Source organism: Lissotriton helveticus, chromosome 6, assembly GCF_964261635.1.
Source record: "Lissotriton helveticus chromosome 6, aLisHel1.1, whole genome shotgun sequence".
NCBI lineage: Eukaryota > Metazoa > Chordata > Amphibia > Caudata > Salamandridae > Lissotriton > Lissotriton helveticus.
In genome coordinates, this window is record NC_136067.1 from 161,978,198 (window position 1) to 162,004,710 (window position 26,513).

General features: G+C 46.7%; 1 protein-coding gene across 2 annotated transcripts in view; it reads right to left on the reverse strand.

Moving 5' to 3' along the window:
* The window catches only part of LIN9 (lin-9 DREAM MuvB core complex component), a 478,167-nt gene that overhangs the window by 402,524 nt on the left and 49,130 nt on the right, over nt 1-26,513 (reverse strand). For both annotated transcript variants that reach the window (XM_078647550.1, XM_078647551.1), the window contains exon 2: nt 7,654-7,686. In XM_078647550.1, the coding sequence (XP_078503676.1) occupies nt 7,654-7,686 (33 nt within the window). The remainder of the gene's footprint in view (nt 1-7,653; nt 7,687-26,513) is intronic.

The window sequence follows — 26,513 nt, forward strand, 5'->3', positions numbered from 1 at the left end:
AGGCAAGCTCAATATCGTGGCATTTTGTCATTGAATTCGCAGTGAATAACACCGACCATTTAAATTCATGTTCATTATGGCTTTTATCACAGAAGTGTTCAACCAGCGGAGCGGTCATTATTTTTTTCTTTATGCGTGATCGATGCTGGCTGATCCTTTGGTTGACTTGTTGGCTAGTCTTGCCTATGTAAATTAGTGGGCACGATGCGTAAATTGTTTAAATAAATCTTAGCTGATTGGCAAATAAATCGTGTTCCACTTTTTAATACAAAAAATATAATGGAGGGAAATATTGGGTAATTATCAATAAGCTGGAGAAAAGCAAGAGCTTCACCCACCAGAACATGAGTAAGAAACAACGAGACACAATTGGTTTGCTTAAAGATGACCCATCTATCGTCATCAAACAAGCAGATAAGGGCAGGGCAGTAGTCATCTGGCCCCGCCCGATGTATCTGACAGAAGGCGAGAAACAAGTTAAGAACACCACTTGGTATCGCCCATTATCGGAGGGTCCAACTAAAGACATTCAGGGACAAATTGCCAAAGTTTTAGAATATGGCAAAGAGAATGGCTTCTTGGGAAACAAGGAACACGACTACCTTCTTAAGAAATGTCCCAGGACTCCGGTCCTGTATCTTCTTCCGAAGATCCACAAGTGCATGCAAGAGGCCCCTGGCCGCCCCATAGTTTCGGGGTGCGACTCATGTCTAGAGCCGATCGCACAGTATGTGGCCTTTTTCTTAAAACCTTTTTTGAGTCGGGTAAAGTTATATTTGCGAGATACGACTGATTTTTTGGTTAAAGTTGAAGGAACCAGCTTTGATGTACAGTCGCAAATCATGGTGACGATGGACGTCACGTCGCTATATACTCAAATTTCCCAAGAAGAGGCTTTACATGTGATGGAGATTTATCTTGACCAGAGAGAAAGACCACACCGGGTCCCCACTGCTTTTATCTTAGAATTGGCGGAAATAGCACTTAAGAAAAACTATTTCACCTTCAATGGTGAGTACTACATGCAAGTGAAGGGGACCGCCATGGGGTGTCCTTATGCCCCAGAAATGGCGATTCTCTTCATGGCACAATACGAACAGAAGTTTGTGGAAGCTAACAACCCATTCAGAGATCGAATTTTACAGTGGTATCGTTACATTGACGACGTCTGGCTCCTGTGGCAGGGGAGCCAGGCGGAGCTAATGTCTTTCCATGGGTGGCTCAATGCAAGACACAGGGACATCAAATTTTCAATAGAAAACAGCACTAGTCGCTTGACGTTTTTGGATGTCAAAGTGAGATGTGAGGAAGGACGATTGGTTACATCGCTCCATAAAAAGGCGACTGATAGGAACACCATTCTGCACCACAGAAGCGCCCATCCACGCAATCTAAAGGCCAATCTGCCCTATGGGCAATTGCTCAGAATTAGACGTAATTGTTCGGATGTGGCTGATTATGAAAGACATGCGAGATCTTTTTGTCATGACATGCAAGACAGGGGCTACCCTAAGAAGCTCCTTAAGCGCTCATTCAAACGTACTAGATATACGCCGAGAGAATGCTTGCTGCAGCTTAAGCAACGCCCACCGATGAACAAAATGGTGTGTGTCACAACGTTCTGCCCCGACACCCACAAGTTGCGCCAAGCTGTTTTAAAGAATTGGCATCTATTAGAAGGTTTGAATTGGCCATTTCCTAAGCCCATCTTCGCTTATAGAAAAAAATCGAAGTATTGGCGAACAATTGATTAGAGCTGGTATTACCATCCCAAAACCTAAAAGTGACCTTTTGTCACAATGGAACCTAAAGCCTGTGGAAGGTCATCACAGGTGCGGCAATTGTGTTGCTTGTTCTACCACAATTGAGGGCAATGAATTTGTGCCTGATCTCGAAACGCGTCAGCACTTTCATAGGGTGGAATAAAATGTCATCTTCACGATACTAGGACCGGCTGGTCCAGTATTGATTTGTTTAAGAGCCATTCATTTGCTTATAATTCCCCCTTGGATTGGTTTTCTCTATATTTTTCTCATTTTTTGATAGTAATGTTTGTTCTAATGTTGTTTGCGATGTATTCTTAGTTTTTTTGTAATGTTTGATGCAAGGAATTTTCTTTTTGTATTGTGTAAAGAATTTGTTTTTCATGTATTTACAAAGTATTTATAGCTGTGTAAATATTTAATGTATTGTTCGTTTTCTGTCATGTAGCTTGTTATAACTTGAAAAAGATTTTAAAAAAACATTGACACTAAGTAAAGTGTCGAAGGTGATCACAATAAATTGATCGTTCCCCCTCAAGAAGCTTGTGGAGATTTTGTGGTTCGGGCAATTTGTGTTACATATTCTATAAGGGGTCTAGCCCCCACCACTTGTTTATGGACCTATCCCCTTTTGTTCATATAGCCTCCGCCAGCAGGACACAGCTTTTAAAGGGCCAGAGAGAACGAGGAGAGGTTGCCGTCGCTCCACTCCGGATCGTGCTTGACGGCGGCCCGTGTCTGCGGTGCCTTGCGAAGCAAGGCAGGCGGGCCTAATGAACAGGGTGGACACCAACAAACGCCGAGAATGCTTCATGAAAAGCCCGAGCAAGGCTTGCAAAATATGCAGTCAGGGTGGGCGGGCCTAATGCCGACAGGGCGGACACCAACCCCGCTTCCAGAGAAGCCGGACAGAAAAGCAACAACAATAGTTCTCGCCAAGGCGAAGCTATGCACGCGCTGCAACACAGATCTAAAAAACTTGGTAAATTTGTCGCCACATTTAATTTTCCTCGACAAGGTAAAGGCCTCGATAAAAAGAATATTCACCACTAAGGTTTTCTCAGGGGGCAGTCGTGATAGAGGACACTTGACCAGCCGCTTTGTACTCAATGCCCTCCAGATAGGCCAAGGCTCTGGCCACGGACAATGGAGGATCAGTCGAGGTTTGGAGGCTCCCCCCCTCTCCTGGGGATTCCAGAGATGTTGCGGTGCCAGAGGAGATGGGTGGAGACAAGCCCAAGGTGTTAACCAAGGAAATAATTCTCCCCAACTAAAAGTGGGAGGGAGACTGGCACTTTTCCACAACTGGCTAACTCAGACTTCAGATGCCTGGGTTCTCCATACCGTGCCAAAAGTTCCACACAGATTTCCTCCAGACTCAATTTCAACCCCTACAGGCTGCAGCCTCTCTCCTCCAAAAAAGGGACGGCCCTAATAGAAATGAGGGATAGTCAGCTGTTGGAAAAAAGAGCCATAATTCCTACAGACCTCTACTTGAACGGGTTTGTGAGCAACCTCTTGTTGGTGTAGAGAGAGATATGGATTATAACTTTTGATAAAATCATTGACATTCTTAACTTCCAGGTTTTAAAGTTAAAATCTTTCAAGTTTTTTCTTTAATCACACCTACCCAATCCATTTCTAAAATAAAATGTTAAAAAGTCAATTTTCTTCACACAGGGAGAGCAGAGAGAAGACCGGCCTAGTTCTGTTTTCCCTACATAATATCCATACACAAAGAGCAACCAGTTAAAGAAAAGAGGGAAAACTCTTAGAAGTCCTACTGGAAAATCCAAAGATTTTGAGCAGACTCCTCACCAATAAATAGTGGCATGGTTCATCATCGGCACCTGTCCACACCCTGGTAGGGTAGAACCACCAGGGCGGATTCAACCTTGAATGGAAGTTTACAAGGTATCTTTCTGGATAAAACAGGGATCCAGTTGAAAAAAAAAGTCTCCAAAATGTCTTGAGGTATGCCCAAAAAGAATTACTATTTTATTAACATGGTACCAAGGGCCTAGTTAAAAACAAGAACAGAATTCAAATTGAGCATAATTCTCGCAATCACTCCAGATTTATGTCAACCTTCTTCGGGCCACCCACAGAGCCCATGTGGGTCTAGGGCCTTCTTCAGGGCTGCGTATGTGTGCCTGCTTTTCTCTACATGCATTCCATGCACATGAATGCATGTGCGCTCAAAAAAACCAGTAACATAACATAACATAACATAACATGAATGAGGCGCAAGGCTTGCACCTGAATATGGGCCCTTCTATATTCAGGAGGTACCTATGTATAGGGAAAGAAAAACATAATATTTCTAAACAATAAGTGCATTAGGTTAGTATCTAAAGTGGATTCCTGTGGGGTCCCATTCGTGTATTTCACGGAGGCCACTATCAATTACCTACTGGTAATCATATTATTTGTTACACACTAGAGACACCATAACCTTATTCTCACCAACTTAATCTTTAAAAAAAAAAACAGTTCTTAGATTTTAAAAAGCTTCATAACTGATGAAAGGCTTGAAGCATTGCCAAAATAAATCTTGCACAGAATATACTAAAACACAGGCTGAACCAGTGCATTTCAATGTAGTATGTGCTCAAAAGCATGCGTAGTGTCATTCTCGAACCACACGCATGCTTGTATGTGCACCACATCAATTGTGATTAGTGTTCTTCAGACATTCATACTTCTTACCCTATTTGGTCTTGTTTCAAGGGTCATGCGTGTCTGACAGGGGGAACAATCCTGTAGTCACACACTTGTACACAAAACATGTACAGCAGTAAGGTTCATTTCAAACAGCTATTGTTAGTTTACTTGATCAACCTAGCCCAATTGGGCTATTCAGCCGAAGCGTTTAACTGCGCAGTATTAAAATTCACCCATTTGTGTATCATGGATTTCCCCAGTAACCTGCCTGCACCGGTTGTGTGGGAGGCATTTAATTTGCTGTGTAAAAATTGACATTGTAAAGACCTCTTTAGGTCTAATGAACCCAGTGTTTGTTGTCTTAATATATTGGTATTGAAGGAAGATGCGTTATTACTTGCATTGTAAAGCTCACGCCAAAGGTACTGCTAGAAAATGATAAACACCAACAGGCTAGTTGTTCCTAAGGCTCTGAAGTGTTTCTGCGACCAGCACGAGGAGCCTAGTGAAGTTAGAACCTTTTGTTACGCAAGGTTACCGGTAAGCCATTTACGGTTAACAAATGCATGACTCATTAATTTTAAAGCTCCTGCCAAGGCTATTGCTGGCAACTGATACATACCAGCAGGCCAGTCGATACTAAGGATCAGAAAGGTCTGTGCAGTTAGCGTGAGGAGACTTATGAAGTTACAGCCTTGTGTTATGTAAAGTTATCGACAAGCCATTTCCGGTTAACAAATTCATGACTCGTGATCTTAAAGATAGATATGTAAAAGTCAAGTGAATGAGAGTTTCAAAGCTCCAATCAAACACTGTTTTGGTCAGTGCAACATTCTTGGTTATTAAAAAGGTGGGGGGTTTGTCATCATCCCTCTTGGACTCTCCCAGGGAGGGCGATTTGTATTCACAACTCCAGGGATTCGATTCAGTTTTTACACCTGGATGCACTGCTCAGACCGCCAAACACCATTCTGTTCATGCTCGGCCATCTTTAAAGGAAATGGGACCGTGGGAGAGAGACACTGAGGGTGACTATTTCCTGTGAACGGTCTCTCAGACTTCGTATATTGTATTCTGCGCAGTGCTCGTTTCAGTTTGAAGAGGTATGGGTGCCTAAAATGACAAACCCCCCACTTATTCAATAACCAAGAATGTTGCCCCAAGCCCTCCTCGTACTTGTTTGCCTGTTCAACTTAAAAGGACATTGCATGCTTGGTGTGAGCTTTTATATATATTTAAGATCACGAGTCATGCATTTGTTAACCATAAATGGCTTGTCGGTAACTTTACATAAAACAAGGCTGTAACTTCAGGAGGCTCCTCGCGCTTGTCCAGAGACCCTTCTGTACCTTAGAAACAAATGGCCTGTTGGTATTTGTCAACTGCCAACGATAGCCTTGGGAGGACCTTTGAAATGCACAAGTCATGCATTTGTTAACTGTAAATGGCTTGTTGGTAACCTTACGTACCACACAGCTGTAAATTCTCCAGGCTCCTCGCACTGGTCACAGAGATCCTTCTGAACCTTAGGAACGACTGGTCTGCCAGTGTTTATCATTTGCTAGCAGTACCCCTGGCGGGAGCTTTTAAAAAAAATAAACTTTTTTTATTAAATACAGGAAATCAATTAAGGTTAAGGCGGGAGCTTTAAAAACATATCTTCCTTTATTACCAATATATTATTAAGACAACAAACAGAGTGCATTAGATCTACAGAAGTCTTTATAATGTTAGTTTTACACAGCAAAATAAATGCCTCGCACACAACCGATGCAGGCAGGTTATTGGGGGAAAGCCATGATACACAAATGGGGATATTTTTTTATATTGGGCAGTTGAACAAACGCTTAGGATGAACATCACAACTGGGCCTGATAAAGAATACTAACAATAGCGGTTCAAAATTAAATTTACCACCTACCGTACACGTTTTGGCTACAATTGTGCGACTACAGGATGATTTCCCCCTGCCAGACACGCATGACCCTTGAAACAAGACCAAACCGGGTAAGAAGTATTACTGACAAGAGAACACAAATCACAATTAATGTGGTGCACATACACGAATGTGTGTGGTTCAATCGAGAAGGACACTAATCATGCTCTTGATCACGCACTACATTAAAAATACAGTGTTTAGCCATTGTTTTAGTATATTCGGTGCAAAATTTATTTTGGCAATGCTTTGCGCCCTTCATTGGTTATGACGCTTTTAAAAAACTAAGAGAACGTTTATTTTTTTTAAAGATTAAGGGGGTGAGAATGAGGAGATTCGGTCTCTACTGTGTAACAAATAATATGATTACCAGAAGATAATTGATAGTATTTCTCGTGAAATACAGGCTTGGGAACCCACAGGAATCTGCATTAGATACTAACCTATTGCACTATTTTTTTTAGAAATACTATGTTTTTCTTTCCCTATACGTAGGAATCTCTGAAAATAGAAGGGCCCATATTCAGGTGCAAGCCTTATGCCTCCTTGATGTGTATGAAATGCATTTAGAGAAAAGCAAGGATACACATGGTCCACACTGAAGGCCCCAGACCTACATGGGCTCTGTACGAGGGTCAAAACATGTTGGCCTAAATCAGGGTGATTGAGAAAATAATGCTCAATTAGAACCCTGATCTGTTTTTAAAAATACCCGTGGTATCCTGTAAATAAAAAGTCATTCTTTTTGGGTATACCTTCAGGCATTTTTAAGACTTTTTTTCGACTGGATTCTTACTTTATTCAGAAAGATATCTTGTTTAAGAACTCCCATTCATGGGTGAGTCCGCCCTGGTGGCATAATCCTACCAGGGTGAGGATAAGCGCCGATGATGAAGCATGCCACTATTTAGTGGATGAGGCATCTACTCCAAAATCTTTGGATTTCCCAGTAGGACTTCTAAGTGGTTTCCCTCTTTTTTGCTTTGATCGCCTGGTTGCCCTTTGAGACTGAAAAATAGGGAGTACAGTCTGCAGATAAATAGCAAAAGTAAACAAGACCCCGTTCATGTTCTTCTGTGTTGGATAAGTCCTGCAAAATTTCTAGCTTGACTTTGAGTTGTCAACAGCAGATACGTTTAAATTACTTTTACCTTGTTCCTGTATGTAATAGTTCCATAAATAGGTTAGGAAATAATATAAAGCAACTATAATTCAATATTTATACAAACATTTGTCTAGCATATCAGACAGCTATATCAACTATTTGTTGAAAGCACTGCATGCTTTTACCTTTTAAACTGACGAGTGCTCGGATGGAAGAATCTGAAAAAATAGAAAAGAAGAAAATATTAAAGCAAACGTTTTACTTTGGCTCCATTTTATCCTGTGCTATTTTGCACTCAGATAATGTCAATTAACAGTTTGGCCAATAACTCACGATCCATATAATGGAGACCTAATTTAAAATGACAGCTTACTAGTAGTATTAATGCACTTACTTATGGCACTTTTCATGTGTGTGGCATGGTGTGATGCAGTAAAATAAAAAAAAGGATTGCAACTTCTTTGTTTTCCAGTATTGGCCAGTGATCAGGAAAAGTATGCCTTATATTCAGGCTTATAATTACCAGACCATAAAAGAAAGAAATATAATTTTAAGTGCAGCATGTTGGGAGATATAAATCCACTTTTGTATTCCAATTATGTGTGCACCATGTTGGGAAATTCTTGTCACATTTAAGCAGGTTTGTTTTTAAAGAAAAAAAAAGAGACAATATTCTGAACATGTTAGTGAAAACCAGAAGATGAGGCCACCGTGCGGACCGGCAAATATTTGCACTGTATCGGCACTAGAAAACCTGCATTATACACGTCAAATATTCAGACTTCATAAAATACTTTTACATTCACCTGTTTGATTGGGCATAAACAAATGGAGTGGTAAAACAGACGCAGGCACACAAAATTAATATTTAAAACTCCTCCTCCAAACAGCTCAATTGAAAAACTAATTCCGATTATACCGTCACTTTTCCTTCCCTACTTCTTCAGTTCCTCTCCACTCGCCCATGAAGAAGGCATCCTATATCCAAAGTTCTGTCAACCTCAACACTCCTCTTGTTAGGCAGGGATGTGGAATTCCTATAGCCCAATGACCAGGACATTTGTTTGGGCTCAAGGGCAGCAATTTACCTTGGGACAAGTAGGCCCAACCCCCGGCAGCACAAACCCTTTGGCTGCGAGTCTGCTGTACCACATTATGGATCAGCGAAGGCCACTGTCTGCAGTTAAGGTAATATTTTTGTCCAGATGTTAATTCTGTTCAAACTTGTATTTATGGTTCATTAATTGAAAACCTTTATTACAAGGGGGAGCACCCTAAGTAAATGTCGTAAGCTCCGACTGCACTACTGACAGTGGTTCCAGTATAAAAATGTGTACACATGTTTTTAATGTTTAGCAATGTGAGGCTATGGTTAATGCTCCTAGAATGCTCTCTGATTTAATGCAAATATTTATAGAAGCTTGAAAGCAAGATTGATGATTCTTTGCTTTCAAAATAGAATGTTCATAAAAAAATGAAGCAGGAAAAAACATTTAGCTAAACTACTGTAATATTTCAGGTACCATTTCTTTGCAGCATCATTTAGTAATGTGTTGATGCATGCTAGTATTTCTCAAAAATATTCACAATGGAAAATCAGTGTAACCAGTTTCAATAAAATTATGGGAAACACAAATAAACAAGCCTTGGCAAAGCCAGTAGGTCTGAAATTGGTAGTTAGCTTTTTAGTTTTGTCAATGTTAGACTTGTCTTGGCATGGTTTTTGTAAACCCTTATTGGTGTGGGAGCTGCCGGTCCCTCACCATTATACCAAACATTGACAAAAGCAAAAATTATTTTTGGTCTCAAAAAGCACACTTGGCACAGTAGTTACAGGAACTGAACAAAACTACTTTGCTTGCCGATATGTGCTTTGTGAAAGAGCAGAATGCTGTCACTCACAGAGAAGCCAGCCGATAAAGACAGACAGAATTTTATAAAAAACACAAAAGGTCACGGTAAACGCCAGACCAAATTAGGTGCCCAATTAATAAAGAAAGTCTCAAAAGTGCAACCATGGTATATGTCCTTGGATTAAGTGCAGCTATACGGCTTTGATGAATTTCCACCAATTTACAGAAGTAGGACAAGAAATAGTACTGCAAGAAAATATTTGTGAACTCCATTTTAGCATGAGCAAATATGCATGCGTAGATTTGCTAATACAATATTCTGATTGTTTGTAAGTTCACTTTCCTTCCAACCACTTTTACCCAACTCTGGAAGAAGGTTTACGTCTGCCATTGTCAGGAGTAAACTTCCAACATTTCTCAGTATGGGAAAATATTAGAGAAGAGTTGTTGAAAACCCTTAAAACATTCAAGTTAGTAGATTTGCACAAACTCAAAATGGTATTCTAACCCTGGAACGATTGCTTACCGCTACCTTCAGCCCCAGTATCTAGATATGCAGAAACGTGGCAACATATGGGGATTGCAAGTATTCAAACATTACTATGGTATGAGTCCTGGCATAATCGGAGAGCTCTTGTATAATGAGACTGCTGCCATAATTTCTCGCTGCACTACATGGCACCAAAAGGACAAGTGGATTTTGTTACAGGACAAGTAGTTTTATGAAGCAACCTGCCCCATGGACAAGTAGATATTTTATTAATTGCACACCGGTTAGGTCTGCCTGAGTGCCACCCACATTAGTTGGCCTCCCTCTGGACTGTTGAAACCGTGGTCATGCAAATCCACCACCTCATTCGCGCCGTATAGGCACCAGATTCAGAACAGAGTCTGATGCAAGAACAGAGAACATTTATTTTAACCAGTCCGATTTCAGCACAATTAATAAATGTGTTTCAAATCCACGATGGTTGATGCTTCCAACTAAAACACCAAAGTTGTATACCAAACAAGTATTGGCAAAGACAATAGTTCTCGTCTTTGCAAGAGCTATAGGTTTTGCCAATGTGTTTAGGCATGTTGTACACCAGCATGGCTAAAATTCTGTGGTGTGGCAGAGTGCCGTGGCGTCGAGCGGCTTAAGAGCGGAGGGACATAGACCAACATTGCTGAGAGGCGTAGATCAGAGGGGTGCAGAGCGGAGTGGAGTGACTACAGTGGAGTGACTGGAATGGCAACAGAAGGGAGGAGGAGGATAGAGGCGGAGGATAGAGGTGGGGGGAGGAGGATCAGGTGTGTGTTTGTTAAGGGCGACTACTCACCCGTAAGGGTCTCAAGGCGATGGTGGTGGGGGTGGGGGGGATGTTCGCAAGTTCCAGTCCATCAAGAAGGAGTCTGTTAAAGAGCCAAATTTTGAGGTTTCTCGCGAAGATGGGGAGCGATGTTATCTGTCTGAGGTGGAGCGGAAGGTCTTTCCAGGCACTGGCCGTGGGGAAGGAGCATCCTCCTGATCTGGTCTTTCTGGTGCAGGGGACTGTGAGAAGTTGGCCGGATATGTGATGTCCACTATTCTAGTGGGCACCTTGTATCAGTCCAAACAACCCTTATGGTGATGGTTGTAAAGTCAACCTTATAGACCAGCTATCCTAGTGGTAGCATGGACAAAGCAGTCTTAGGCTAAACTCAAGAGGGCATGTGAAGCCAGCTGTTTTACCATATACAATCCCTTTAATACCAAGTGAAAGGACACCACACAGGATATATATATATATATATATATATATATATATATATATAAAATATATGTATTTATTACTAAATTAATCCTCTGAACTCTTTATGAGATCAGAGGCACAAGCACATAACAAAATACTCAATTATCATACAATAAGTTGCACAAAATACAGTAATGCCCTAGGGGCACATCGAACCATATACTAAAATAGTGGTATAAGAACCACGTCACGAACAAAGGATAGGCCTAGGGAATCGCTAGGGCTACACTGTACTACCAAAGGATAGGGAGCAGGAGGCCCACGGGATGCGCGTGCAGTGTCTTTACACACACACACGAGTTACCACAGAGTTAGAATGGGAACAAAAGAATTGGAAACTAGTTCTTTTAGGGCACTTCCGAATGGACTAGGGAAAACCTACTCAAAACTTAGACACTAGGATAGTCAATACCCACAGGAGCACCGAAGTACTCGCGTTACCTCAGACAAAGGAAGCGGGTGCATAGGTGTCAAAGTGTGTCGGGTTTCGTCGCCGATTCCTATTGAGCCTTGGAGAAAGATGCTGCAGGCGACCAGGAGAGAAGTGTCTGGGTGGATCTAAGGGCGGATCGAGGATGAAGAGTACCTGAAAGCAGAGGGGACAGAGTCTGGGGTCACTAGCCAGTAACCAGGAAGAAACCAGGCGATGTCGGGATGCGATCAGGTGATGTCGTGAAGCTTGACTCTGCAGCCACGTGGACCAGGAGGTGTCAACGACGACCAGGAGCTGGATACAGACTGTCCCACAAAGGCTCTCGCTGTCGGCGGTGTCGGCTTCCGGATTGGAGTCAACAAGCCTTGGCAAAGGCAACCCACGCAGGAATCGAAGATGGCTACTGGATCAGACCAGCACGGTCTGATGGGCTTCTCCTTTTCAGGGAAGCAGGGGCCAGTCTGGAGCAACCAGACCAACGGTGTAAATTCAAAGGTTCGTTGTCACAGAGGCCACTAGCCAACGGGCAAGTAACCGGACAGACACGTCGAGCAGGAAAATGCATAAGGGCCCCACGCAGAACTCGTGGAGTGCTGATCTTCGGTGCAGTTGGTGCTCGGGGCTGGGGCTTCTCAATCCCCAATGCACAACTTCGAGGGTGCCTCAGAAGTTGCACGGAAAGCAATTCGCTGGCTTTCCAAGATGGCCGGTCCCACGTCTCTCGTCGCCTCCACGGGTCTCAGCTCTGCTGTGACTGTGGATCAGGCTGTTGGAAGTCTGGAAGTCCGGGTCTTGTCAGGCTCTGTGCTCGGGCTCCGGCGGTAGCGTCGACAAAGCAAACCGTTGATCGCTTGATGGTGCCTGCTTGCACAGGGTGGTCACTCCTTGACCACAAGGGAGATTCTTCAGTCTTCTATCTTCAGGTAGAACGTCGAAGGTCCAGAGTTTCGTTTCAAGTTTCAGTCAGGATAAATCTAAAGTCTTGGGACTCAGCTCCTAACTATATACCAAATTTAGGGGCTGGATTACCTGCTAGGTCCCTCCTATGGGTGGGACCAGGGAAGGGGGTGGTTACACCCCTTTCCCTTTGTCCAGTTTCACGCCAGAGCTGGGGCTGGAGTGCTCCAGCACCGGTTTCAACCGGACTATGCATGGGACACCTTGTGTGCCCCAGGCAGTGTCTCATTTCATTTTGCCCTCCCTGCCCCAATACACTCTGGCCTGTCTGGGGTGGTGCTAGCACCTCCCAAGACAGGAAACCTATTGTTTAAGCCTCCCTCGCTGGAAGGACTCCCAGCAGCAGGAGGTCAGACTTGTGTCTGTGGCAGCAGCATCCATTTTGTGATGCTGAGGCTCTGGTTAACTTTAACCGGGATTAGTAGAACATATCTTCTCCCTCTAGAAGGGTGGAATGCTACCCCCGTCGCCAGAACTGGCGAGGGGGTAGTATTCCAAAGCATATGACACCTTACACAACATGTTTTGATAAAGCCAAACCAAAGTTAGCATTAAACCGCGAGGATTATAATGCACTTAAGAGTACATGGTATGGCAATAAGGACATGGTTCCGAAATCTGCAGACGGACTCAGCTCATGCTAGAGCACCATCTCACATAAAACCAAGCACTCTGCCTTCAGGATTGTTAAAGCCTGCCATATGAGTGACTTATAGGTGCATATGTGTCTATATGTAATGGTAGGTATAGGAATACTATACCTATGCAAGGGGTGATTACACGACCTTGCCCCAGCTGAGTGATCAGCCAGTTGTGTCAGTTTGGATGGCCAACCAGGGGTGGCAAAAGATATGCTGCAGCCCCCGGTAGGCCTTGGGTGCACCTATGCCCTGGCTACCTATGGTACACTGTACAGGGACTCACAAGAGTGACCCAATTCCCAATTGGTGATGTACCTAAAGTACATGGTGAGAAATTTAGAGAGAACAGCAGGGCTGTGGGTCTGATTGTCAGGCCCACAGCGACATTAAGTCGAAAACCAGTGAAGCAAAAAGTGGGGTGACCATAGGAAAGCAGACCCTACTCTCCTATAGGGACTACGGCTTAGGAGAGCTGGGCTGATTGTAGGGTCCTTTGGGGTGCGTGGAATTTGGGTCGGCTGTTCAGGTATGCTGGTCCGTTGTCGTGGAGGGCCTTGTGAGCGTGGGTTAGCATCTTGAAGGCAACTCTAGATTCGATGGGGCGCCAGTGGAGTGTGAGCAGGTGCTGGGAGATGTGGCAGTGGCTTGGCAGGTTGAGGATCAGTCTTGTGGATGTTCTGTAGCTTGGGGGTGAGGTTTTTGTTTATTCCGGCATAGAGTGTGTTGCCGTAGTCGAGCCTGCTGGTGACCGTGGCATGAGTGGCGGTCTATCTGTGTTTGAGGGGGATCCATTTGAAGGTCTTACGCAGGAGGCAGAGGGTGTGGCAGCAGGAGGACGAGGCGGAGTTGATCTGGCATTCCATTTTGAGCTCTGAGTCCAGAATGATTCCCAGGTTGCGTGCGTGGTCCGTGGGAGTGGGCAGCTTCCGAGGGCGGAGGTCCACCAGGTGTCGTGCCAGGCGTCTGGGCCCATGATGAGTACTTCCGTTTGGTTTGTGTTTAGTTGTAGGCAGCTGTTTTTCATCCACTTGGCGACAGCTTCCATGCCTTCTCGAAACTTGTGTCTGGTGGTGTTGGGTTCGTTGGATAGGGAGAGGATAAGTTGGGTGTCATCTGCGTATGACACAATGTTGAGTCCGTAGGTTCTGACGATGGGAGCGACCGGAGCCATGTAGACGTTGAAGAGCGTAGGGCTGAGGGAGGACCCCTAGGGGACTCCACAGGTGGTAGGTGAGGGGAGTCTGACCCGCTGCATTCTGCCGGAGAGGAAGGAGCGGATCCAGTCGAGGGCCTTGTCTTGGATCCCTGCGTTGTGGAGTCTGCGTCTTAGGGTGCGGTGAGAGACTGTGTCCAACGCCGCTGAGAGGTCGAGAAGGATGACGGCTGCTGTTTCTCCTTTGTCTTATAAGGTACGGATGTTGTCTGTTGCGGCAATGAGGGCGGTTTCCATACTGTGGTTTTTTCTGAAGCCTAATTGGGATGAGTCGAGGATGTTGTGCTCTTCGATGAATGTGGCGAGTTGGCTGTTGATGGCCTTCTTGATGACTTTCACTGGGAACTGGAGCAGGGAGATGGGTCTGTAGTTTGAGGTCGGTGGGGGTCCGTCGAGGGTTTCTTTAGGAGGGGGTTGATCTCAGCATGTTTCCAGTCATCAGGGAACAAGGCGGTTGCCAGGGAGCTGTTGATGGCGTGGCAGAGCATGGGTGCGATGGCGTAGGCGGCTCTGTGGAAAATGTGATGGGACAGGGGTCCGTGGGGGCCCCGGATTGACTTCATCGTCTTCAGTGGTGAGGGCTGTCCAGTTGTCGATCGCTGGCTTCAGGGTATCGGGGATGGTTGGTGAGGGTTCAGTGTGTTGGTTGTCTTCGAAGTGGCTGTAGATGATTTTGTGATGGAAAAAGGTGCTGAGTTTGTTGCAGAGGTCTTGTGAGGGAGGGATGCCGGTGGACTCGCTGGTGGGTTGGGCGAACTCCTTAATGATGCAGAAGAGTTCTTTGCTGTTGTGTGCATGAGTAGAAATTCAGTCTTCAATCGGTTTCTTCCTTGTTTTTCTGATTAGTTGGTGGTGGGCGTTGGAGGCGGCTCTGAAGTTGTTGTGAGCTTCTGTGGATTTGGTGTTCCTACAGGCCTTTTCGAGGCTGCGGCAAGTGAGTCTGGACTCTCTAAGTTTGGTGGTGAACCATCTAGCTTTCTTGGCATGGGTGTTGTTTTTCTTGAGGGGGGCTATGGTGTTGGAGCTGTTGGAGATCCATCTGTGCAGGGTTCATGCTGCGGTGTTGGTGTTTTCCGCGATGGTTGGGGTGGAGTTGCTGAGTGATGAGGTTAGCTGGTCGTCGGTGATTCTTGTCCATTTTCTTCGTGGGAGCAGGAGCTGGTGTTTGTGGACGGTGGGTGTTCTGAAGGTGAAGTGGACACATCGATGATCAGTCCATGGGAGTTCGGTGGTGTGGCTGAAGGTGATGGAGTTTCCTGTTGTGAAGAGGGGGTCGAGGGTGTGTCGTGCTGAGTGCGTGGGTTCAGTCATGATCTGGCGGAGTCCAATGTTGTGGAGGTTGTCCAGGAGGGATGTGGTGCTGGGGCCCAGTTGGTTGTCTAGGTGGAAGTTGAGGTCTCCCAGTAGGGTGTAGTTGGTGGATGCGATGGCATGCGGGGAGATGTCTGTGATGGAGTTGGCGAAAAGTCTGCGGGGTCCAGGGGGGTCGGTAGATGAGGGTTCCACGGAGGGTGAAGGTAGGGCTGGCCAGTTTCTTGTAGTGAAGGTGTTCCATCAGGTCTGTGGGCTCATCGGGGAGTGTGCTCAGGCGGAGGGTGGATTTGTGGACAATGGCGATCCCTCCTCCAGGGCGGGTGGGGCGGTCCTTCCAGCAGATCTTGTATCCTTTGGTAATGGCGATAGCGATGTCCGGTCCCTAGGTGGTGTTGGTCCAGGTTTCGGTAAAGAATGCTACGTCCGGGGTAGTGCTGTCGAGGAGGTCCCAGATTTCGGTGGCGTGTTTGTGGAGGGATCGGACGTTGAGGAGGATGCATTGCAGGATCTTCGGTTTGGTTGTGTTCTTGTGGGCGGATTGCGCTGGGTCAGTGGTCTTGGCGGTGCTGCAGGTGTGCCGGCAGCGGTGACAGCTGAAGGGTCCGTGGGTGTCGGCTGGTGATGCTAGCTTGCAGTTGTTGTTGCGGCCTGGGTTTAGAGTGTGGAGTGCCGCTGGGTCGGAGCATTGGCGGTGCAGAGATCCAGGGTTCCTGGCGCTGGTCGCAGTCGGGTCACGGACGGGCTTGCCAGTGGTCGCCATTAAGTAGGGGTCGGGGAGGGCTGGAAAGCTGGGACGCGGGAGCGGGGAGGGGAGCTAGATTGGACCTGTCGCACTGGTCGTGCCTGGGGGGAGGGGGGGGATGGGGAGGGGCCACGGGGGCAGCAGCGGCTGGGAAAAACAGGCTAAAAAAGGCAAAAGGCAAAAAGAGAGAAAAGTGCAAATAAGGCAGCAAAAGTGCAAGAAAGGGTGGAGGAAAGACACGGGAGAGTGAAATGGGGAGATTGAGATGAAGGTAAAAAACGAGTGAAAAACGGAGGAAAGACAGGCGAGTGAAGGGGGGAGCTTGAAATGAGGGGAAAACGACAGAAAATGGAGGTTAAGACCCAGAAGGAGAGTGAAGGGGGAGATAGAAGTGAGGGAAAAAATGAGTAAAAAAGGAGAGAAAAAGCGGAGCAAGAGAATGGAGACAGAGGTCCACTGGACCACCAGGGATGAGGCGCAGGTGAAACCTGCGGGTGGAGGCGGGGCCTTGAACACCAACACTCGAGAGTGCAGGGGCTCGGGGGAAGGCCTCACTTAATAGTGGAGCTGAGAGGGAGGGAGAGCAATTTAATTGACAATGAGGATAGAGTGGGGGGGGCAGAGAGAGAGAGGGGGGGCAGACAGAGAGAGAGGGGGGGCCAGACAGAGAGAGAGAGGGGGGGGCCAGACAGAGAGAGAGCGGGGGGGGGCCAGACAGAGAGAGAGCGGGGGGGGCCAGACAGAGAGAGAGCGGGGGGGGCCAGACAGAGAGAGAGCGGGGGGGGCCAGACAGAGAGAGAGCGGGGGGGGCCAGACAGAGAGAGAGCGGGGGGGGCCAGACAGAGAGAGAGCGGGGGGGGCCAGACAGAGAGAGAGCGGGGGGGGCCAGACAGAGAGAGAGCGGGGGGGCCAGACAGAGAGAGAGCGGGGGGGGGCAGACAGAGAGAGAGCGGGGGGGGCCAGACAGAGAGAGAGCGGGGGGGGCCAGACAGAGAGAGAGCGGGGGGGGCCAGACAGAGAGAGAGCGGGGGGGGCCAGACAGAGAGAGAGAGGGGGGGGCCAGACAGAGAGAGAGAGGGGGGGGCCAGACAGAGAGAGAGAGGGGGGGGCCAGACAGAGAGAGAGAGGGGGGGGCCAGACAGAGAGAGAGAGGGGGGGGCCAGACAGAGAGAGAGAGGGGGGGGCCAGACAGAGAGAGAGAGGGGGGGGCCAGACAGAGAGAGAGAGGGGGGGGCCAGACAGAGAGAGAGAGGGGGGGGCCAGACAGAGAGAGAGAGGGGGGGGCCAGACAGAGAGAGAGAGGGGGGGGCCAGACAGAGAGAGAGAGGGGGGGGCCAGACAGAGAGAGAGAGGGGGGGGGCCAGACAGAGAGAGAGAGGGGGGGGGCCAGACAGAGAGAGAGAGGGGGGCCAGACAGAGAGAGAGAGGGGGGCCAGACAGAGAGAGAGAGGGGGGCCAGACAGAGAGAGAGAGGGGGGCCAGACAGAGAGAGAGAGGGGGGCCAGACAGAGAGAGAGAGGGGGGCCAGACAGAGAGAGAGAGGGGGGCCAGACAGAGAGAGAGGGGCATGGGCGGCTGCAATGGGGCATGGGCGGCTGCAATGGGGCATGGGCGGCTGCAATGGGGCATGGGCGGCTGCAATGGGGCATGGGCGGCTGCAATGGGGCATGGCCGGCTGCAATGGGGCATGGCCGGCTGCAATGGGGCATGGCCGGCTGCAATGGGGCATGGCCGGCTGCAATGGGGCATGGCCGGCTGCAATGGGGCATGGAATAAAGTGATAAGGAGTGGAGTAGAGACAGAGGCGGCATAAAGTGGAGCAAAGTTGCGTGTCGTAGAGAGGCACAGAGTGGCGTAGAATGTCGTAGAGAAGCACAGAGTGGAATAGAATGTCGTAAAGAGGCACAGAGTGGAGTAGAATGTCAGATATGCACAGAGTGGCGTAGAATGTCCTAGATATGCACAGAGTGGCATAGAATGTCCTAGATATGCACAGAGTGGCGTAGAATGTCAGATATGCACAGAGTGGCGTAGAATGTCAGATATGCACAGAGTGGCGTAGAATGTCATAGATATGCACAGAGTGGCGTAGAATGTCAGATATGCACAGAGTGGCGTAGAATGTCGTAGAGTCGCACAGAGTGGCATAGAATGTCCTAGATCTGCACAGAGTGGCATAGAATGTCAGATATGCACAGAGTGGCGTAGAATGTCAGATATGCACAGAGTGGCGTAGAATGTCAGATATGCACAGAGTGGCGTAGAATGTCATAGATATGCACAGAGTGGCGTAGAATGTCAGATATGCACAGAGTGGCGTAGAATGTCGTAGAGTCGCACAGAGTAAAGTAGAAGGGCTTAGAGTGGAGCGCCGCGCCAAGCAGAGTGGAGTGGAGCGCCGCGCCAAGCAGAGTGGAGTGGAGCGCCGCGCCAAGCAGAGTGGAGTGGAGCGCCGCGCCAAGCAGAGTGGAGTGGAGCGCCGCGCCAAGCAGAGTGGAGTGGAGTGGAGCGCCAAGCAGAGTGTAGTGGAGCGCCGCGCCAAGCAGAGTGGAGCGCCGCGCCAAGCAAAGTGGAGCGTCGCGCCAAGCAGAGTGGAGCGTCGCGCCAAGCAGAGTGGAGCGTCGCGCCAAGCAGAGTGGAGCGTCGCGCCAAGCAGAGTGGAGCGTCGCGCCAAGCAGAGTGGAGCGTCGCGCCAAGCAGAGTGGAGCGTCGCGCCAAGCAGAGTGGAGCGTCGCGCCAAGCAGAGTGGAGCGTCGCGCCAAGCAGAGTGGAGCGTCGTGGTGCAGAGTAGAGTGTCCTAGAACAGGGTAGCCTAAAGAGAAGTAGCGTAGAGAGTCCTAGTGAGGCAGAGTGGAATGTTGGAGCAGAGTGGGGTAAAGTGGTGTAGGAGTGGGGTGGAGTAGGAATGCTATGTAGTACAGTGGTGTAGAGTATAGTGTTGTATAGTGGAGGGGAGTAGAGTGTCGTAGAGTAGAATGGCAGAGTGGAGTATGCATGGTGTGGTAGTGCACTGCCATTACAGACAACACATTTTCAACCTAAATTATCATTACATTAGCACAGACAGTTTTAATGATAAAACTATACATCGCACAAACAAGAGAGTGTGGATATAGCATCACCAAGTCTTGAAAAATCCTAAAAATAGTACTAGACCTGCAGGTCTATGCTTTTCATAATTTTATTATTCAAAGCAATTATATAAAAAAAATTTTTTTTTTAATAAAACAGTATATATATTCATTTTTTTTTATACTCAATTTTTCTCTTTATAAATGATTGCACACCAGCCAGCACATAACGGGCTAATGCAACATAATACCCGGAGCCCTAAATGAGATAGATAATACAAAACAATTGTCAAATCTCAAACTCACTCAATCACAACCTAACACAATCATACACAACTCAAAACCATCATACACATCTGGGCCATGGGGAGACTTCGGACTAATTAGTCTCCACGACCCTGTTGGATGAACTGGTTCAACAGGGTCTGACAGTAAGGTCGACGCGCGTTTCGGTGGGGTAAAACAGATGACGAACCACCTTCTTCAGGACCTTGTCAAATAATATAGTATGGTTTAACGCAACCAACCGAGGGGTACCTAGAGAATACAAATAATGAATAATATTTATATTGGCCCGGCAATTTTTGAGTATTTAAAGACCCTACTATCCCTAAAATCTCATACGGGAAGTCCTCGATCTTTAAAGGTTAAAGCAAATGCATACGCTCCGCTAAGGCTCAGAGCGGAGTACCGCAGCAGCTAGCCTACTGCCGCCATGTTCCTCCTGGCCCAAGTAGTGCTCTACCTGAAAAGTTTGCTCTGCGCTGCTTGTGTTCATGTGCATTCGGATGGGTGTGCCCCAGCCTGCCTCGGCGTTCCTCCACGGGGTTCCAGCAAATGAGCCCGTAGTGGATCTGTCATCTCTGCGGGTGCCGGCGCTGTGGACGTGGTATCGGGCCGTCCTGGAGCTCCGTCGTGGGAGGCACCTGCGGTCTCTTCGCTGAGACCCTCAATTTTTTGTGGTTCCTGTGGGAAAGGTGGCGGGAACCGAGATCGAGCGAGCGGACGCAGCGGGAACAGCAGCAGCGGCAGCCGCTTCTGGGTCTACTACAGACACAGCAATTAACGCCCCGCCGACATCTGCAGTCTCTGAAGCAGCAAACAAGGTGAAGGGGAAGCAAAGTGGGAGGGAAGCAGCCGATAGCCAGCGTTTGAAGTTACCTGAGGAAGGGTTGCTCGACCCAGGGTTAGAGTCAGGTCCGTGTCCCAGTGCAAAGCTGGGAGAGTGTAGCTCAGTTAAAACCCCCAGATCGACTACCTTAAGAAGCTACTGCCCGAGTCAAGCTGAAACTCCCTCAGATATACATCTAGCGGCTGTTAACAGGGGTCGTGGTGGTAATAAAGGCAGCAAATATCAAAAACAAAACAGGGGAGGCAAAACCAATAGAAAGAAGGAGGGGGCGGGCGGACCCCTTGCCCTGGAAACTAGGTTGGTGTTTGGGAAAGCGACTCTGGATACTGCTGAAGCAGGTCCTGAGCCGTCTAATTTAGTCAGTATTAACATCACTAAAACGCCTCCTAAAACCTCCTCTTATCTCTCCTCCGAGGCGAAACCTAAACGTGCGAAAAAAATCTAAGTCAGCCAAAGCGGTTCTTGATTCTAGTTCCAAGATAACACCATCACTGCGATCTTACTTTAAGGCAATTCCTCAGGTCCTAGATTTGGGGCAGAGCTACTCCCCCTCAGTGCGTGTCCCGCCAGGTAGATCTCCGGCCGCGGTTCGGACTGGTGGTTTGGTCTCTTCAGTTTCCGGTCTTCAGAACATGGAGGTGACGTGTAATGAAGCACAACCTGGGGAGGCAGCTGGCACACTCGCAAGCACTACTTCAATAGGGGTAAATCCTGATCTCTCACTTACAATATCGTCAGCTGCATTGGGCATTGTAAATAATACTAGTTCTAGTGGTTCTCTGGAGTCATCTGAGACTCCTATTTCCTCTGCGGCACCGATCAGTTCTGTTGGGGCAGAAGTCTGCAGCTCTTCGGGTGAGCGCATATCTCTGGAGATTGAAACATGCCTTGAATCTGTCGTTTTAGGACCCCAGCACCTAGAGGGCCATCTAGTGGGCCATCTGCAAATAAACCAAAATAATGTACTGCAAGCTGCTATCAATCCCTCTTCCACCTTTGACACCCCCTCTAATCTTCCTGCTGTTGCTATCAGCTTACCCCCAGATCCCGCATTCGCTTCACTACTACCCATGTTTTCTAATTTGTCTGCCGACATTAAACGGGGTTTTGAAGAGTCATCAAAATTCCAGAGAGAGATCAGATCATACTGTGAGTCTTTAGACAGTAAGATAGATGGTCTTTTTTCAAGAACTGGAGTGTTGGAAGAAACAGTGGCTGGGATGTCTCTTGAGTTGGAAAATGCCAAGGAAGATATAGTCAAACTAAAAAGAGAGGATACTGCTCTGCCAGAAAGAATGGAGATCCTGGAAAATAATGCGAGGCGATGCAACATTCGCATTCTAAATGTACCCGAAGGATGTGAAGGATCAGATATTAAGACCATTATCATACAACTTCTAAAAAAATCCTTAAATCTATCTCACTCTGAAGCGGAGTTGAAAACTGACATCCAGAGGATACATAGAGATCCCTTCAGGCGAAATCTACAGAGAACTAAGCCCCGGAAGATATTAGTAAACTTTCATACTTTTTCATTGAAGGACCATATTCTTAATTTAGCCCTGAAACAAAAATCTCTATCAGGAGAAGATTTCACTTTTCAAATAAGATCTGACCTCTCAAGGGCTACCCTGGACAGACAGTGGGAACTGGGCAGGAGGATGGAGGCCTTCAAGAAATTAGGCGCATCAGTACAGTTGAGCTTTCCCGCAGCCCTGAAGATTATGCTTAACAACAAAATGTACAATATTCGCTCAGTTCAGGCTGCAGACGAGCTTCTGATGACCCTTAGTGCACCCAAGGGGGGTAAAGGCAGGTCAGGTTTGGGCTGAGAGAAATAGGGGTATGGCTACTTTCTTCGCGGCATTAAGGCAAGGGGGATAATAGTTTCCTCGATCACAGCTCCACCCCACCCCAATCTTTCCCAGCTCTGTGTTTCTTTTTCCCTACGGTTTCAAATAGTTATACATATATATATATATATATATATATATATATATATATATATATATATATATATAAAAAAAAAAAGAGGGGGAACATTTTCTTCACAATATTAAGCACATACAAAAAAAAAAGGGAAACATTTTTTTCTAAAAAAATATACATAAAGTATAAAAACGTTAAGTAGAGTTATAATATAGCACTATCACTAACAGATGTGGAAAAAAACAATTTCCACATCGTGTACCTTGAGGAACTTCTCCCCATCAGGTGTGGAGCTACAACAGATCAAACTTTATTCGTAGCATCATAGTCCTCACACGCTTCGTGGGGGCTCAGAATGGGTTAGGGGTACCACAAACCGGACATGTTCCTCAAGGGTTGGGGGGGGGGGGGTGTTCACCTGGGTGAGGGTAAAAAAGAATATAATGTTCCTCAATTTCGAATTGGTTGTTGACAATTTTATTTTTATCACTAGAAAATGGACAGACCGAATATTTCAGATAAAGATTAAGGGTTGTATGCTTGTAATGTCTACCTTTACTAACTATACGAGACCATGAGTACTATTAACCACTTGGACGCTAAGGCATGCCCAACTCTCTCATTGACTTTCCATTGAAATCAATGGAAAGTCCATGACGAGTTACCCTTGTCATTAGCGCTGAAGGGGTTAAGATTCTCTCCTGGAACATTATGGCCTGCGCACCAAACCTAGATCGAATAGGATCTTACAATATTTACGTGATTTCGATGCGCAGGTCATTATACTTCAGGAGACTCATTTGGTTGAGGCCGAGTTACTCGATTTGGTAAACAAAAACAGATGGATAGATCTGTCAGTTTCTTCTTCTCAAACTAAAACTACTAGAGGGGTCACCATTCTTTTTAAAAAAACTATCACAACTAGACTTACAGCTCAAAAAGTAGACCCCGCAGGTAGATGGGCCATAGCCTCAGTGGTTATAGGTGGCTCATGCTTTACGATAGCTGGGTATTATAGGCCAAATCGAGACGACCCCTCAGCCTTGGAATCATTATTTTCAGAACTTCTGCACTTTCCAGAACCTATCATAATTGCAGGAGACTTTAATATTGTACTTGATCCTTTGTTAGACAAAACTCCCTCTAGTCGACAACACACCTTATCTAAATCCAGAGCTTCTTTGCTCAAAGCTATGGGTCAATACGGTATTATAGACATTTGGAGAGCTAGGTCGGGGCAGAATACCGGTTTTTCTTTCCGAAATTTCAAATATCACCATCGATCCAGGATTGGCTTCTTTTTAGTAAGCAGAGCTTTGCTTAATTTAGTAAAGAATGTTACCTACCTACCATCGCACTTGTCGGACCACTCTGCAGTCTTTTTAGATCTTGAAGACTTGGTTCAACTTCCGATCAGGTCATTGTCTATAGATAGGCCCCTTCTTACATCTCCAGATGATCTTGAGTATATTAGAGCAGAAGCACGGGAATTTTTTCTTGTTAACATAGTTTCTGCGAGCTCCAGCACTGTTTGGGATGCTTTCAAGTCTTACTTGCGAGGGATTATCAAAAATAAAACTACTTTCCTCAGGAGGCAGTATACCCAAGAAGTGGTATCTATTGAGGCCAACCTGCTACTAGTCCAAACTGAACTAGAGGCTTCCAGCAATGCTGCTAATTCCATTACATAGGCCAAACAAGAGAAGCTGCTGGAACTTAAAGGGCAACTGGCATCAGTACTTAATCAGCGCATTCTCCAAAAGTGGGAAGCATGTAAACTAGCCAATTTTGAATTTGGAGAAGGGGCGGGTAAATTACTAGCTTGGAAGTCCGATCGGACTCGTAATAATATAGGGTCCATAACAACCAGTACTGGCTCTGTTTCTTCGGATCTAGAAATAAGATCAGCCTTTAAAGATTTTTTTCAAACCATCTACCAAGAGGACAATAACATCTCCCTTGAAAATATAAAGGAGTGGCTGAATCGTATCTCTTTGCCTTTATTTTCCTCAGAACAAAGTGCTTTTTTAGATCAGGCTGTTACGGAAGAAGAGGTGGTGATTGCTATTCATAACAGCAAGGGGGGTAAGGTGGCGGGGCCAGATGGTTTGCCTGCCGAGATATATAAACACCTGGCGGGCGATATAGCCCCCTTTCTTACTGTCTTATTTAATGAAGTATTGCAGGAGGGAGTCCTACCGCCCATATCTTGGAACAACGCATCCATCACTCTCATCTTGAAACCAGGCAAGGCCCCCACTGACTGCGGATCTTACCGCCCTATCTCAATTCTTAACGCTGATTACAAGATCTTCGCGTCCCTCTTAGCAAAGAGGCTGGGTCAGGTCGCTCCCTCAGTCCTACATTCCAACCAAAAGGGCTTTGTTAAGGGTCGCCAGCTCTTAGAGCTGACGTACGACTTGATAGAAGCAATCGATATGGCGACTCGCTCCTCTATGCCACTCGCAATCCTCACGCTAGACGCCACCAAGGCCTTCGACAGGGTCAATTGGCTGTACCTGTCGGGGGCCTTGGAAAAATTCGGCGTGGGTAGGGCTTTTCGCAGAGCGGTGGAACTCTTATACCACAACCCATCTGCTTCGGTCTTGGTCAATGGTGGCCTGTCAGATCCATTTATTATTACAAGGGGCACTCGGCAGGGTTGCCCTCTATCTCCCCTGCTTTTCGATCTCTATATCGAGCCGTTTGCTCAAATTTGGGAGGACAATAACATCATGCCTTTCAGATATGGAGATTGGGAAAAAAAGTGTCCATGTATGCAGACGACATTATGATCATGACGTCAGATATCAACACCGCTTTCCCGGCAGCTATAAATTTAGCACTGGAATTCGGTAAAATATCAGGGTACGAGGTCAATGCCTCCAAGACCGAGGTTATGACGTGGAACAGCGAAGCAACAGGGTTTTCTGAGCAATTAAGCAGCAACATAAGATATCTAGGCTTAAGAATTGTTAAGGATATCAACTTGATTGCCTCTACCAACTTTGCTTTAGTTGCTAAAGAATGTAGGAAGTTAATGGGATGTTGGGGGCATCTCCCACTGACAGTTCTGGGTCGTGCAAACCTAGTGAAAATGTCTATTTTACCTAAGCTGACTTTCATTTTTAACAGTATACCACTATATTTTGACACAACATTAATAGCAAAGTTGCAAAGTGACATCTCTTCATTTATCTGGAAGAACAAGAGCGTAAGAATAGCCTGGAAGAAGTTAAGGCGTCGCAGGGAGAAGGGTGGTTTGGTGGTCCTGACCTACAGATATATGCGTGGGCTTTTCAGATGACACATGCTTGAATGCTGCTAAAAACTCCATCAGACCAAGGTATAGGGATGATGTTTACAGCATTATTACAGTGTGAAGGATTGGGGCAGTCTGGTTTTCTTTTTAAGTTTGGTGACCCCACATTTTTCAAGAAGGTCAAGCTGAAGGTGCTGCAGGGCCTATCAAGAACTTGGTTCCATCTTAGAGCTGCTACTAAACTAGGATACTATTCGAATAGATCTCCTATATGGGATCTCCCTGCTCCCCCACACGACACACTGGTAACTCCATTAAGAGACGCTGGAATCTCAACATGGGGTGACCTGTTTGTGGAAGGGGCTATGCGTCCCTGGGAACATCTAGTGAGCAAGGTGGGTCCCAACCTCTCTAGACTGAAGTATTTGCAAATATCAAGCTGGGCACAAACACAGTCAGCCAGAGCTTCCCGTCGTTTCAACATGCCCTTAGGAGAAGGTAGCCAACTGGAGTCTTCTTTGCTTGATAAAACGCCGGCACCCAAGGAGGTGTCCCTTTGGTATAATCTAATCTTGGAAAAGATCGTTGGGGAATTCAATCTCCCAGTCCTATTATGGAGCTCCTTGTTGCCTTCTTTGAATGAACTATGGCTAATCTCCTGTAATGTTCTCTGGGATATAGTTAAACCAGCCTGGCTCCGTAGGAGCCACCTTTTTACCCTTC